Below are 12,865 nucleotides of genomic sequence, written 5' to 3'. Positions count from 1 at the left end.
ATATATTATTTAAAGATAAATACCTCCTAGCTGTACTGAAGTATATTTCACAAGCCAAAACACAAAGTCAAAATCTAACATTTAAAAGGCAACTTTATCAACTCGACAGCAACCGGTTTGATTTTTTTTGCTTTATCTAACTACAGTGAAACCTGCAAGAGCCGGAATTCAGTGGGACTGCCTTCTTTTTCCGGGTCTCACAAGTTTTCCTCCTTTGACAGGGTGCAGTCTTACCACTTTTCTATCATTCATTTTAATGGAAAATATTTGAGTTGCCCTCCTCTGACAGGCGTCTGCCTTGCACAGGTTCCGGCTTTCACAGGTTTGACCGTGTAATGTGGTTGCTCCGAATCCCACTTGTGCCTCTCTGAGGACATCACTACTTCTATCACCATGTGTACACATGGAAGTCAGTGGTATAAAACCTATGCAAGGCCAGCTAAATGCTCGACGGTTACCAGCCTTCTATGAGACAAGCAATCACAGCTTATAATGAACTAGCTCCCTAGTCGTCTCCGGAGAAATGTATGCAGAGGCACAGGAGAGCGAGCACAGATGAGGCACGAGCTCGTGAGGAAACTCACCTTTGTAGACGTTCAAGGTTATGGTTCTTACAGCAATTCTAACCATGCTTTCGGGGTGATTAAAAAATTTGATGGCTTCTGTGTACAGGGCAAAGTCGTTAGTGTGCTAAAACATAAAGAGTATCAGAAACAAGTTACAAGCCGATAAGAGAGGCCTGCCCCCCACCCCAACTTTCTGAATTCTATCAGGCCCAAAAATGCCACGGATGTGACCCTTAAGCCAGTGGTTCATTCCCCATGGGGGACACGGGAAGGGGGACTGCAGATCCCAGCATGGAGGCAGGACCAGATTGAAAACAGAAAGGGATCCACAACATAAGGACTGGGTTCATAATCTGCTCTCCCATTTCTTAGCTGTGTGACGTAGCATTTCCAAGCTTTAGTTTACTCATCTATAAATAAGGATAATACCTACTTCTTGGTGGTTAGAATTAATATCATTTCAGGAACAGGGCTTACCCTAGTGCCTGACCCCTAATAAGCACTCAGTAATAATGCTGTTACCGTTAGCTGCTGTTTCAACTAATAAAAGGCAAATGGTATAAGGTTTTACTAAAGTTAATCTCTTTTAGCTATGATATATTTCTCTATTTGGAAATACTAAAAATGTAAACATTTTCAGGGAGGAAGAGGGTCCCAGGAATCTTATGACTCTAAAGAGAGACGACCAAAACGGTTCAGAACCAGAGAAAACCACGGTCTGAGCCTCAGGGAAAAGTTCATCAGGATCTGAGCCCAGAGCCACAGAGTGGCGTGCTCTGCTGCCCTCTTGCGGCCAATTTTTCTGTAGCGCTCAGGATTGGGGAAGGAGGGGAGGCATGAGCTTTAAGGGCGTTCAAGGCCATGTAGGAGAGGCAGTGACCATCAGCCTATACACCAGCCCTTCCTAACTGGCTGTTATAGGTTGAATTGTGCAATTCTAAAATATGTTATTGGAGTCCTGGCGCCTGTACCTGTTTGGGAATAGGGGTTTCCTTTTGCCATGCTGATGAGGTCATACCAGTGGAGGGTGGGTCCTAAACCTAACCAGTTCTGAGTTATAAACAAGCAGAACAGACACAGACACACACACACGGGGAAGGCATATGCCATGTGTTATGGATTGAATTGTATCTCCAAAAAATGTGTGTCAACTTGGCTAGGCCATGATTCCCAGTATTGTATGATTGTCCACCATTTTGTCATCTGATATGACTTTCCTATGTGTTGTAAATCCCACCTCTATGATGTGAATGAGGCAGGAATAGAGGCAGTTATGTTAATGAGGCAGGACTCAATCTACAAGATTAGATTGTATTTTCAGTCAATCTCTTTTGAGATATAAAAGAGAGAAGTGAGTAGAGAGACAGGGGGACCTCCTACCACCAAGAAACAAGAGCTAGGAGACTAGCGCATCCTTTGGACCCAGGGTCCCTGAGCTGAGAAGCTCCTTGACCGGGATGGGGTGGGGGGAGGACTGATGACAAGGCCCTTCCCCCAGAGCTGACAGAGAAAGCCTTCTCCTGGAGCTGGCACCCTGAATTCGGACTTCTAGCCTCCTAGACTGTGAGAGAATTTCTGTTTGTTAAAGCCATCCACTTGTGTTACAGCAGCACTAGATAACTAAGATGTCAGTGAGGGCCCATCTATAAGCAAAGGAACATCAAAGATTGCAGGCAGACACCAGAATCCAGGAGAGAGGCCACAGAAGGTATCTACAGGGCCGAGACCCGGATTTGGACTTTCAGCCTCTAGAGCTGTGAGGGAATAAACTTCTGTCCTTTAAAGCCACACACTGGTGGTGTTTCTGTCTATGGCAACACTAGGTGACTAAGATACTGGCTACGGGGAAGTAGAGGCTCAAAGTGACAACTGTCCAATGCGGACAACGCCACCTTGACTACTAAAAGTCAAGTACGCACTTAACAAGTGGTAGCTACTATACTAGCCCACATAAAAGAGGAAACCAAGCCCACCTCAAAAATGAGGTGCCCTACACTCCTCTGATGACAGCAGGATGTTCTTCCAGAAGCATCACTCTGGCCCCAGAACCCCAGCGTCTGCGCCCCTGCCAGGTGCACGGAACCCCTGTGCCTGCCCCACCCCCTGCCAGGTACACAGAACCCCTATGCCTGCCTCCCCACCGGGTACACGGAACCCCGGCGCCCACCCCCCGCTGGGTGCACACAAGCCCGGCCACACGTGAGTGGAGGGAGAACCCAGCCATCTCTCTGATCTCTACCTCACAGGTGGGTTTTCTTCCACCCAGGAGAGCCTTGGGAACAAATCACTCATTTGTTTCCTGGACATAACTACTGAGCACCTACAATGTGCCACATACTGGGCCACGCGATATTAATTTTAAAAATGGCCACACATTTTGTGGCTAATATTTCTTCAGAGGACCAGGGTACTGCTGCCACATCCTATCGGGATGGATTAGGCCCAAACTCGGAGAATACGTGTGGGAATACAGTCTGACTGCCCAGCCTACGTGACTGCTAACCTGAAGAAGACACTGGCCCACAAATACCACATGGCTGCATGCTAGCTGGCCTCCAAAAGGGCCCCAGCGAGCCTCACCTTCTGTACGCACGCACTGTGTCGTCCTCTCCTGCACTGAATGAGGGCTAGCCTATGTGACCAAAAGAATATGGAGGAAGTGATGGTGCCTGACTTCTGAGGCTAGGTAATGAAAGACACTGCAGCCTGCCCAGGTCTCTTGGATCACCCACTTGGAGGGAAGCCTGCACCGTGCTGTGAGTCACGAGTCACTCAAGCAGCCCCACAGAGATACCCACGCAAAAGGAACTGAGGGCTCCCCGCAGCTGGCCAGCCATGTGAGGGAGGAGATCCTTCAACCCTGGCCCAGCCTCAGATAACTACAGCCTCATGAAAGACCAAGCTAGGTTTTCCCTGCCAAGCCGCTCCCAAGTTCCTGACACACTGAGAGACAAAGGTGAGGGGATTCAGACCAGGGAGACATGACAGGAAGTCTGCTGGGAGGCTTCCGGGAAAGTTGTTTGGAAGTTAAAAAGGGACACAGGAAGGGAAATGATCTCCTCAGGCTTTTCGGTGGTGGCATGTGAGTATGTGGTGTTTGGAGCTGCTGCAGCCATCCTGAGACCATGTGGGGTTGAGCCTGAGGAAGATGCCAACTGTATGGTGAGGAGAACAAGAAGATGGGAAAGTCCAGGTCCTTGATGGTGTGGGTTGAGCCACAGGATGAACCAGCCCAGGACAGCCGGCAGAGGTACTTTTTGGTATGTGAAATAAACTGGTCTCATTGCTTAAGCTCCTCTGAACTGTCTGGTGCATTCCAGGGTGAAAGCAGCAGCCATTCATTTAAGCGGTTAATAATTCTCCTAAGGAACACCAGGGACATAAGCATGCAAAGGATAGCGATGGCTACATTTCAGGAGGCAGGCAGACACAAGGTGCTTTGAGAACACCATCTCATGTCATTCAATCACTGAAAAATCCTGCAAGGTATACACAGTGAAACCTGTGAGAGCAGGAACTCAGTAGGACTGCCTTGTTTTTCTGGGTCTCACAACTTTTCCCCCTTTGACAGGGTGCAGTCTTACCACTTTTCTATTGCTCATTTTAGTGGAAAATATTTGAGTTGTCCTTCTCGGACAGGTTTCCGCCTTACACGGGTCCCGGCTTTCACAGGTTGTACTGTATTAGTATCCCGCATTTTCCAGATGAGGAAGCTGAGGCTCAGAGAGGAACCGGGACTTCCCTAGGGTCACACAGCAGGGAAGTAGCAAAGCTGGGCCTGACTCAAGTTCCTGTTCTTCCCACAAAGAAAAAAAGTTCCTGTTCTTCCCACTGTTTTTCCAACACTATCCCAAGTCAAAAAGTCCAGGCATTTCTTCTCCTTGCTCTCAGGTGGCACAAATTGAATGTTACATTAAAAATGGAGAGGTAATTTGTCAAACTAAAAAAAAAAAAAAAAAACTGTAAGCATGCCAACCAGCGTTGCTGAGAAAATCATGCAATAGCAGACACATAATGGCTTCGTCAACGACACAAGGCTGCCCAGACCCTACACGGTGCTGCTACGGCTGGCGAGCTTCACCCCCCAGGGTGCCCCCCCCCCTCGGCAGTTACTCACCTCATTGTAAAAGAAATGGACAGTGTGGTTGTTGAGTTTTAACGAAAGTGTTTTCAGGAACGATATATAATATGCCATAATCTCCTCGTCGGAAAAGTCAAACTTATGGACAATGATAGAATTTACGTAATTATTAGAGAGTAAATAATCTAGAAGGAGGGAGAAAAAAGCAAAACAGACAGGTTAACTCATGGTGGCCATAAAGATAGGCAAAGAACGTTAGATAACAAGTAGATGACCATATTAATGATTCTGAACCAACTGGGCTCCTGGGCTGTTGGGATTAAACCAGCTAACAGAGAGCAGCTTCCTCTTTACCCAGAAAAGAAATCATCTATACATAGTCACTAGGTAGTTCAAAGGCAATACCAGAGAAAGGCCCCCCAGCCGCCACCAAACAGAAAAAACACTTGAACGTTTTGGTTTCATTGTTGGCAACATTCAACACAGAGCCAGGGTGGGGAGGTTAGCGGGTACGTGGGCATGTTCATAAACCACCCACAGATGAGGGTAAAAAGCACTGTTCTATAAAAAGCCGCCCCATTTTGCCACAAAAAATCACATCATCATCCCTGAATGCCAAAATGGGCCACACATGTTTCCTCTCTCCTTATATAGCAACATTTCACACAGGCCCCCCTATGCTGAGCCCTACGATACAGCGGCGGTGGCGCTGGGCCAAGGGCTTCCCACTGTAATTCATTGTCATGATGATACTGCAGCATAGTTCACATTCTTCCTATTTTGGAGGTGAGTAAAAAGAGCTCAGAGTGGTTGAATAACTTGCCCAAGGACACAGCGAAAGTAAGTGGCAGAGACAGAAATCGAACTCAGGCCTGATGTCACCAACGGGGGTCAACAATAAAAAGTGGGTGGTGAGGGCCTGGGTCACTGAGGCCAACTGGAGAGCAGCCCTGGGGAAACGCAAGACCTGTGGGGCAAGAGTTTCAACCAGGCAAGGGAAGCTGGAAAACAGAGCTTAATGCTGCATCTGCTGGCTACTAGATGACCATTGGACAAATCTGCTGCAAAAGGCCTGCTTAAAGTGTTAAAAAGCAAAGATGTCACCTTGAGGACTAAGGTGTGCCTGACCCAAACCATGGTATTTTCAAACGCCTCATATGCATGCGAAAGCTGGACAATGAATAAGGAAGACCGAAGAATAGATGCCTTTGAATTATAGTGCTGGTGAAGAATACTGAATATTCCATGGACTGCCAGAAGAACAAACAAATCTGTCTTGGGAGAAGTACAGCCAGAATGCTCCTTAGAAGCAAGGATGGCGAGACTTCATCTCACGTACTTTGGACATGTTATCAGAAGGGACCAGTCCCTGGAGAAGGACATCATACTTGGTAGAGGGTCAGCTTGATATATGCGAAAATATACCTATATCTTAAGTACACACATGCATACATATACATACACATCTGTCTCACGAATCTTAAGTGTGCAGTGTGATGGATTTTCCCATCCACACACTGTGTAAGCCCCACCCAGATTGGACACAGTGCGTTTCCAGCTCCCCAGAAGGCTCCTTCATGCCTCTACCCAGTCAATGCCCCCACTCCACAGGCAACTCTACCCTGACTCTGTCACCTAGATTCGTTGTGCCTGTTCTTGAAGTTCACATAAATGCCGTCGTACAATATGCTTGCTTCTGGTCTGGCTTCTGCCACTCATCACCATGTCTGAGAGTTACCCATTTTGCTGTGTTTAGTGGTAGTAGTTCACTCCTTTTTTTTGGCTAGGTAGTACTGCATTCTTTGAATCGTCCACAATTTATTTATGCACCTAGAATCTTAACTGGTAACAAGCAGCCCAGGTGATTCCGGTGCCTAGACAACCTTGTTTCCCCATTCTATACCATTCTGGCTATGCTTGGGGACAAGTGGGCTGGTGGAAGGGACTGGTGGGATGTTTTGTTGAGCCCGGCTATGACTGGCAAGTGCCTTCTGTGCACCAGACACACAAGCGCTCATGCTGGCTGCTGCCGCTCTGGGCCTGTGAATGTGAGCCCCCAGCTGCACTGTGGAGCTGGAGCGGCCCTAAGTTCCATCCACTCCCCACAGGGGACTTTTCCAGGGCCTCCAAGAGAGGACTCTGTGGGTGGTGCAAGCACCCTGGGGGCCGCGGAGTGCCTCTATTATTCGGCTGGGATTTTTCTACTACCCCCTCACTGTGTGGCTGACTTCCTGTGGTATCCTTTTATAATAAACCCAGGAGTCTGTAAGTTACCTCAGTCTCTTGGGCCTTCTGTCACCTAGGTCACCAAACCCAACAGACAGCAGGTGCATTCATGAAAAGGCGACTTGTAATAATGAAAAACTGGAAACCACCTAAATGCCCATCGGTCAGGCTAAAAAAATGGAGGGACAGCCAGATGCAGCTCTTAAACCAACCTAGGCAGAGACACATAACAGACAATGAATAGACCTAAGATACAGGTTGGGAAAAAATAAAATAAAGCCATCTGCACAAACGTCCGTGTACACTGAACTGCTAAGGGGAGAGCAAGAGGAACTTTTACTTTCTGTATTTTAATAATGTTTGATTTTTTGGTTTTGTTGTTGTTTTGTTTTGTTTTTTACAATGAGGACTATGATTAGAAAATAAAGCTAGAAACAAAGGTTATCTATCCTTCCTTCTCATCCCCTGCACATCCGAGTTTTGTAAACAGTCAGCGCCTGCGGCTGCTTTGGCAGGGGTTAGAAAAGCGCTCTGGTGAATCCTCCAGGAAGCCAGTGGCATCTGCCTCTGCTTCTTGTGGCAGGGCACAGTTTTCAGTCCAAGAAAAGTCATGCGATCCAGAAACATCCTCCAAAAGCCGTTTTTATCACTCCAGACCCCATCTTTAATCCAGTAGCCCTGAGCTTTGCTGAGCTCCGAAAAGGTTACCAGAGAGCAGACATGTGGGGGAATGTTGGATGTTTAATTTTAAGTAATTAACGCTACTGAATATTCCCATCTGCCAGGCCCAGTGCTAACTCTGCACACGTGCTATCACACGGAATCCTCAAACAACTCTAACCCAGTGTACTAGTATGTTCTCCACTTTACAGATACAGAAGCTGCAGACTAGAGAACTAACTACCTGGAGCACACATGGGGAGCACATGGTAGAACTGGCCGTGGACTCAGTCTGGTCTGAGTTTTCAGAAACTGCGCTCTTTCGGATCCAGCGTAACAAGACGCTGATAACAAGGGAAACCATGGGAGAACACGCATCAATCCCTATTCGTCAGGCATTGTAAGAGACAGCTCCTGAGACAGCACCACCACCTAGTGGCTACTTCCAAGAGCCACAGTTCAGCAGCTCTTGCCCCCTCCCCTCTGGCCCTCAGGAGGAATGCCACCACCTCTACCTCTGCCCATCAGGATCTTTTATTCACACCTGCCTTTGATATTGCCATTCGGCCACTTGTCTTCTCCTTCCTACTTCTTACAGGTAAGGCCTGGGGCTTGCTTTAATCATCTTGAAATAAAGCTAGTGGTCGAGCACAGAGGATAAGGAGCTAAACCAGAGTTTCTCAATGTCAGGGCTACTGGCATTTTGGACTAGAAAATTCTTTGATGTGGGGGCTGTCTTGTGCATTGTAGGATGTTTAGCAGCATCTCTGGCCTCTACCCACCAGATGCCAGTAGTATGCCCGTCACCAGATAGTGACATTGTTTCCACAAATGCCACATGTCCCCGGTGAGGGGGGGCGGGTACCATTGCCCCCGAGTTGAGAACCACTGAGCTAAACTCACTGGAGCCGAAAGCCTTTCTCTATTCTCATCTTGCCTGTAACCAGGGGGCAGTGACTCAGACTCAGTGTTATAATGAGGGTCCAACAGCACCTGCCTCTCAGGGTAGTTGTTACAAATGAAGAAACTGGGGCTCAGTGCAGGCCAGTGATAAGCTCAAGTCACGCCCTCACGAGTCGGGGAGCTGGGTCTGAACCAGGGGTGTCAGCCGCCAAAGCTCATGCCATTTGTATGTTTTTTGGGCAAGTTCTTCCTTATCCTGCTTCTTCTAATGCTTATTCCATTGGCTGACTATGCAGGGACCCCACTTCTTTAATAAGTTATCAGAAAGAAATACAAACACTCCCAGAAAGCACTCAGAAGAGGGGAGCCCTCTCTTAGCCCTTCACAGTGCCCACCACGCAGAGATGAACGCAGTAAACACACATTCAAAAACCAACACGAACACGATGCAAAACTACACGCTGCAGACGCACAGCAGCTCAGGGTCAAGGTCAAGGAACGTGTGCTTACAGAGCGAGGTCTCGTGACTGATATTCTCAAAGAGGATGTTCAAGGTTTGCAGCAGCTGAACACACACGTAGCGACCCGATTTCTGCCGCAGGATGTTCAAGAAGAAAACAAACATGTTCTTCTCCAGGAAAAAGCTGGGGAGAGAACAGGAGAGTCAGCGGTTTGCTTTCCATGCGTGGCAATTCGTCCTCTGGTTACACACAGGGCACATGTGTGAAGGCCCCCCACCCTGGAAGCATCCGCAGAGGAGCTAGATCACACCACCTGCATGCCCTCGGCTTCCACACTATCCATCCCACAATGCCATCTTCCATCACCGCTAAAATGCATCCCCCCCAAGCTTTAAATGACTGCACACTCATCTATGTAATCTTGACAAGCCGCATTTTTCCACTGAAGGCTTTATTTCCTTATTTTCTTTACTGTTATGGGTTGAATTGTGTCCCCCAAAAAGATATGTTAAAAGTCCTAAGCCCCAGTACCATGTCTGTGACTTTGTATGGAAATAGGGTCTTTGAAGATGTATAATCAAGTAAAGACGAGGTCACATCAGATTAGGGTGGGCCCCAATCCAATCCAACTGGTGTCCTTGTAAGAGATACACAGACACACGGGAAAGAAGGCCGTGTGAAGACAGAGGCAGGGACTGGAGTGATACATCCACAGCCGCGGAGCACCAAGGAATGCTGGCAACACCACAAGTGAGGAGAAAGGCATGGAACAGATTCTCCCCTAGAGCCTTCCGGAGAGCACGGTCCTGCCCACGCCCTGACTTCAGACTTCTGGCTCCCGAGCTGGGAGAGAATACATTCTGCTGTTATATGCCACCTAGTCTCTAACGGCAGCCACAGGAAATGAAGGTACTTACTAGCCTCTTCCCTTTGCTCTTCTCATCTTTCAAGGTTTAAAAACAAACTGGAATTCTCTGCAAAGGGGTGAGATAATACTGAATATTAAAGAGTTTTTGTTTCCAAACTGTCAAGTTTTTGTAGTTTCCACAGATGGGGAAAAAGAACTGGGAGGAAACACGAAGGTGCTGATGTGTCGTGGCCCCTAGCCAGTCTCCAGGTGTGTTTGTGTACCTTTCTCGCTCCGAATAGAGCACCTATCTGCCTGCAGCCTCCGAGGCACGTTGCTTCTTTTAATCTTGAAAAAGAAACAAAGGCCCTAACGCCTTTCTTTAAAGAAGGAGAACAATGTTTCTAGTTAGGCGTTCTCTGTATCCAGGCTAAGACCACAAACTTCCTTTTTGGGAGACTCAGAAGGAATCCCTGCAGTGACTTGTGTCTGCTGGTCGACGTGGTTTTGGGCGTCTCTCGCCCCTCGCCTGTCAGCTCCACAGTGGCAGGATCCTGGGTACGGCACTTGCTCAGTGCTGTGGAATTTGTCTGAATCCATGCAAGGGTGAATAAATGAATAAATACAGCCTAGAAAAGATCCCTGAAATCTTTTCCAGCTCTAATTCTGGAAGCTGGTTTGCCTACAATGCCGTTCACATTAATCCCCAGCTTATCTCTATCATTTGGCCTATTCCGGCCTCCTTCACCTTCAGGAAAGGAGCTCTGGTGGCGCAGTGGTTAAGCGCTTAGCTGCAAACTGAAAGGTCAGTGGTTCGAACCCACCAGCTGCTCCACAGGAGAAAGATGTGGCAGTTCACTTCTGTCTTAGTTATCTAGTGCTGCTATAACAGAAATACTACAAGTGGACAGCTTTAACAAACAGAAATTTATTCTCTCACAGCTTAGGAGGCTAGAAGTCTGAATTCAGGGTGCCAGCTCTAGGGCAAGGCTCTCTCTCTGTTGGCTCTGAAGGAAGGTCTTTGTCATCAGTCTTCACCGGGCGAGAAGCCTCTCAGCTCAGGGACCCCAAGCCCAAAAGATGCCCTCCCCTCCCCGGGTTCTTCATTCTTGGTGGTAGGAGGTCCCCCTGTCTCTCTGCTGCTTCTCTCTTTTATATCTCAAAAGAGACTGACTTAAAACACAATCTAATCCCGTAGATTGAGTCCTGCCTCATTAACATAATTGCCTCTAATCCCGCCTGATTAACATCATAGAGGTAGGATTTACATCACATAGGAAAATCACATCAGATGACAAAATGGTGGACAATCACACAATACTGGGAATCATGGCCTAGCCAAGTTGACACATATTTTGGGGGATACAATCCATGACAGCTTCCATAAAGATTACAGCCTTGGAAACCCTACAGGGCAGCTCTATTCTGTCCTACAGGGTCGCTATGAGTTGTAATCGACTCAACGGCAATGGGTTTGGTTTGGTTTTCACTTCATTGGGTGATGGTTTGGTTTTCACTTCATGATGTGTAAGTCAGCGGCTCCCAAGTACCACCCAACAAACTCACTGCGGCACAGCAGCCAAAGGAACTTGTGAAAATGCTGGTACTTAGACCTGGCCCCAGAGATCGACTCAGTAGGTCTAGCGTGAAATCCAGGAGCCTAGATTTTTTAAAAAGTCCCTAGAGAAGTGGGGGGCTCCTTAGAGAAATGGCTGATTCTGGGGTTGGGGGAGGGAAAATACAAGATGAGCCTGGAGCATCTTTTAGTACCAGGAAGTGCTCAAAAAACAAAAGGATGGGGGCATGTTAAAGGGGCACAGGAGTCAACAAGAAGGAGTTTACAACGGCCAAGGCTGGAAAGATCTGAGCAACAAAATACATAACTTAGAATTGGATTATAACCCAGAGAATAAAATATCCATGAGTTCACACTGATATGAATAAATGATTGAATACATAAATAAGTACGGGAGAAGAGACTAATCTTCTATGCACAATTCCAAGCAATATACATAGATATGTAGATACTCCTCCCTCCAGGAGGTAGAGCTTAATTCCCACCCATACCCCACTCTCCTGAAGGTGGGCTATAATTGACTCACTCTCAAAGTATAGTGTAGCGGAAGAGAAAAGGAGCAACTTACAGTGGAGAAACGTGGCAAACACTTTAACCAAGTGGTTAGGTCAACATCACTACTGATGTCATGTGGACATCACGTATCCCCTGACATGACGTGATAAGAAGGCACTTCACCTCTGTGGTCTTCTTTCTCAAAACTCATAACCCCAACATAATCCTGAGAAAAACCCCAGACAAACTCAGATTGGGGGTCTTTCTACAGGAGACCTGGCCAGTACTCCTCAAAGCTGTCAAGGTCATAGAAAACAGGGAAATCATCACAGACCAGAGCAGACCGGAAGCACATGACAACGAAAGCAATGTGCTACCCCGGATGGGGTCCTGGAACGGAAAGAGGACGATAATGGAAACACTGGTGAAATCCAATTAAAGTCTGGAGTTTGGTTAATAGTTACGTACCCAAGTTAGTTTCTGGGCTGTGACAGATGCACGTGGTGAAGGAAGATGTTAACGTGGGGGAACCCGGTGAGGGGTACACGGGAACTCTCTGTACTATGCTTTTAACTTTTCTGTAAATCTAAAACTATTCTAAAATAGAAAGTTTATCAAAAACCAACTCTCTTGGGGATTCTGTTGGATAGAATGTAAGAGTTCCAGCAGTTTCTCTAAGATTACAGAGGGACTAAGAAAGCCCATGCTAGTAAAGGGGGACATAGTTTCGGATTATTTCCCCAAGGGTTTTTCCCACTTCCAAAAACAAGATACAAAAAAAGATCTTTTTCTTCATTCCCCATGGTGCCTTAAAGAAAGCTAGTCCCATTTACAAGCAACACTTCACTTCATTACTCACATGTTTCCCTTTTGGGGATCATGGCCAGTGTCACAGAAGGTTTGCCTTTTAAGGAGTTTGCATTTTCCACAAGTAGCTTTATCTCAGACCACCTTACTGATGAAAATATAAAGCTACCCCCAAAATTAGGATATCCTATAAGTGGCCAAGCTGGAAAATGGCATGCCTTTTTGGTTTTTTTTTTTTTTTTT

General features: G+C 47.0%; 1 protein-coding gene across 2 annotated transcripts in view; it reads right to left on the bottom strand.

The window, feature by feature from the left end:
- CLEC16A (C-type lectin domain containing 16A) overlaps positions 1 to 12,865 on the bottom strand; it is a 210,759-nt gene that overhangs the window by 178,769 nt on the left and 19,125 nt on the right. For both annotated transcript variants that reach the window (XM_004373253.2, XM_023728464.1), the window contains exons 3-5: positions 8,947 to 9,080; positions 4,684 to 4,832; positions 585 to 690 (exon numbers count right to left, since the gene is read on the bottom strand). In XM_004373253.2, coding sequence (XP_004373310.2) covers positions 585 to 690; positions 4,684 to 4,832; positions 8,947 to 9,080 — 389 coding nt within the window. The remainder of the gene's footprint in view (positions 1 to 584; positions 691 to 4,683; positions 4,833 to 8,946; positions 9,081 to 12,865) is intronic.

The sequence above is a fragment of the Trichechus manatus genome, unplaced genomic scaffold, assembly GCF_000243295.1.
Source record: "Trichechus manatus latirostris isolate Lorelei unplaced genomic scaffold, TriManLat1.0 scaffold00024, whole genome shotgun sequence".
Taxonomy (NCBI): Eukaryota; Metazoa; Chordata; class Mammalia; order Sirenia; family Trichechidae; genus Trichechus; species Trichechus manatus.
The sequence above is the reverse complement of the archived record's forward strand: the minus strand, read 5'-3'. Positions and strand labels throughout refer to the sequence as shown.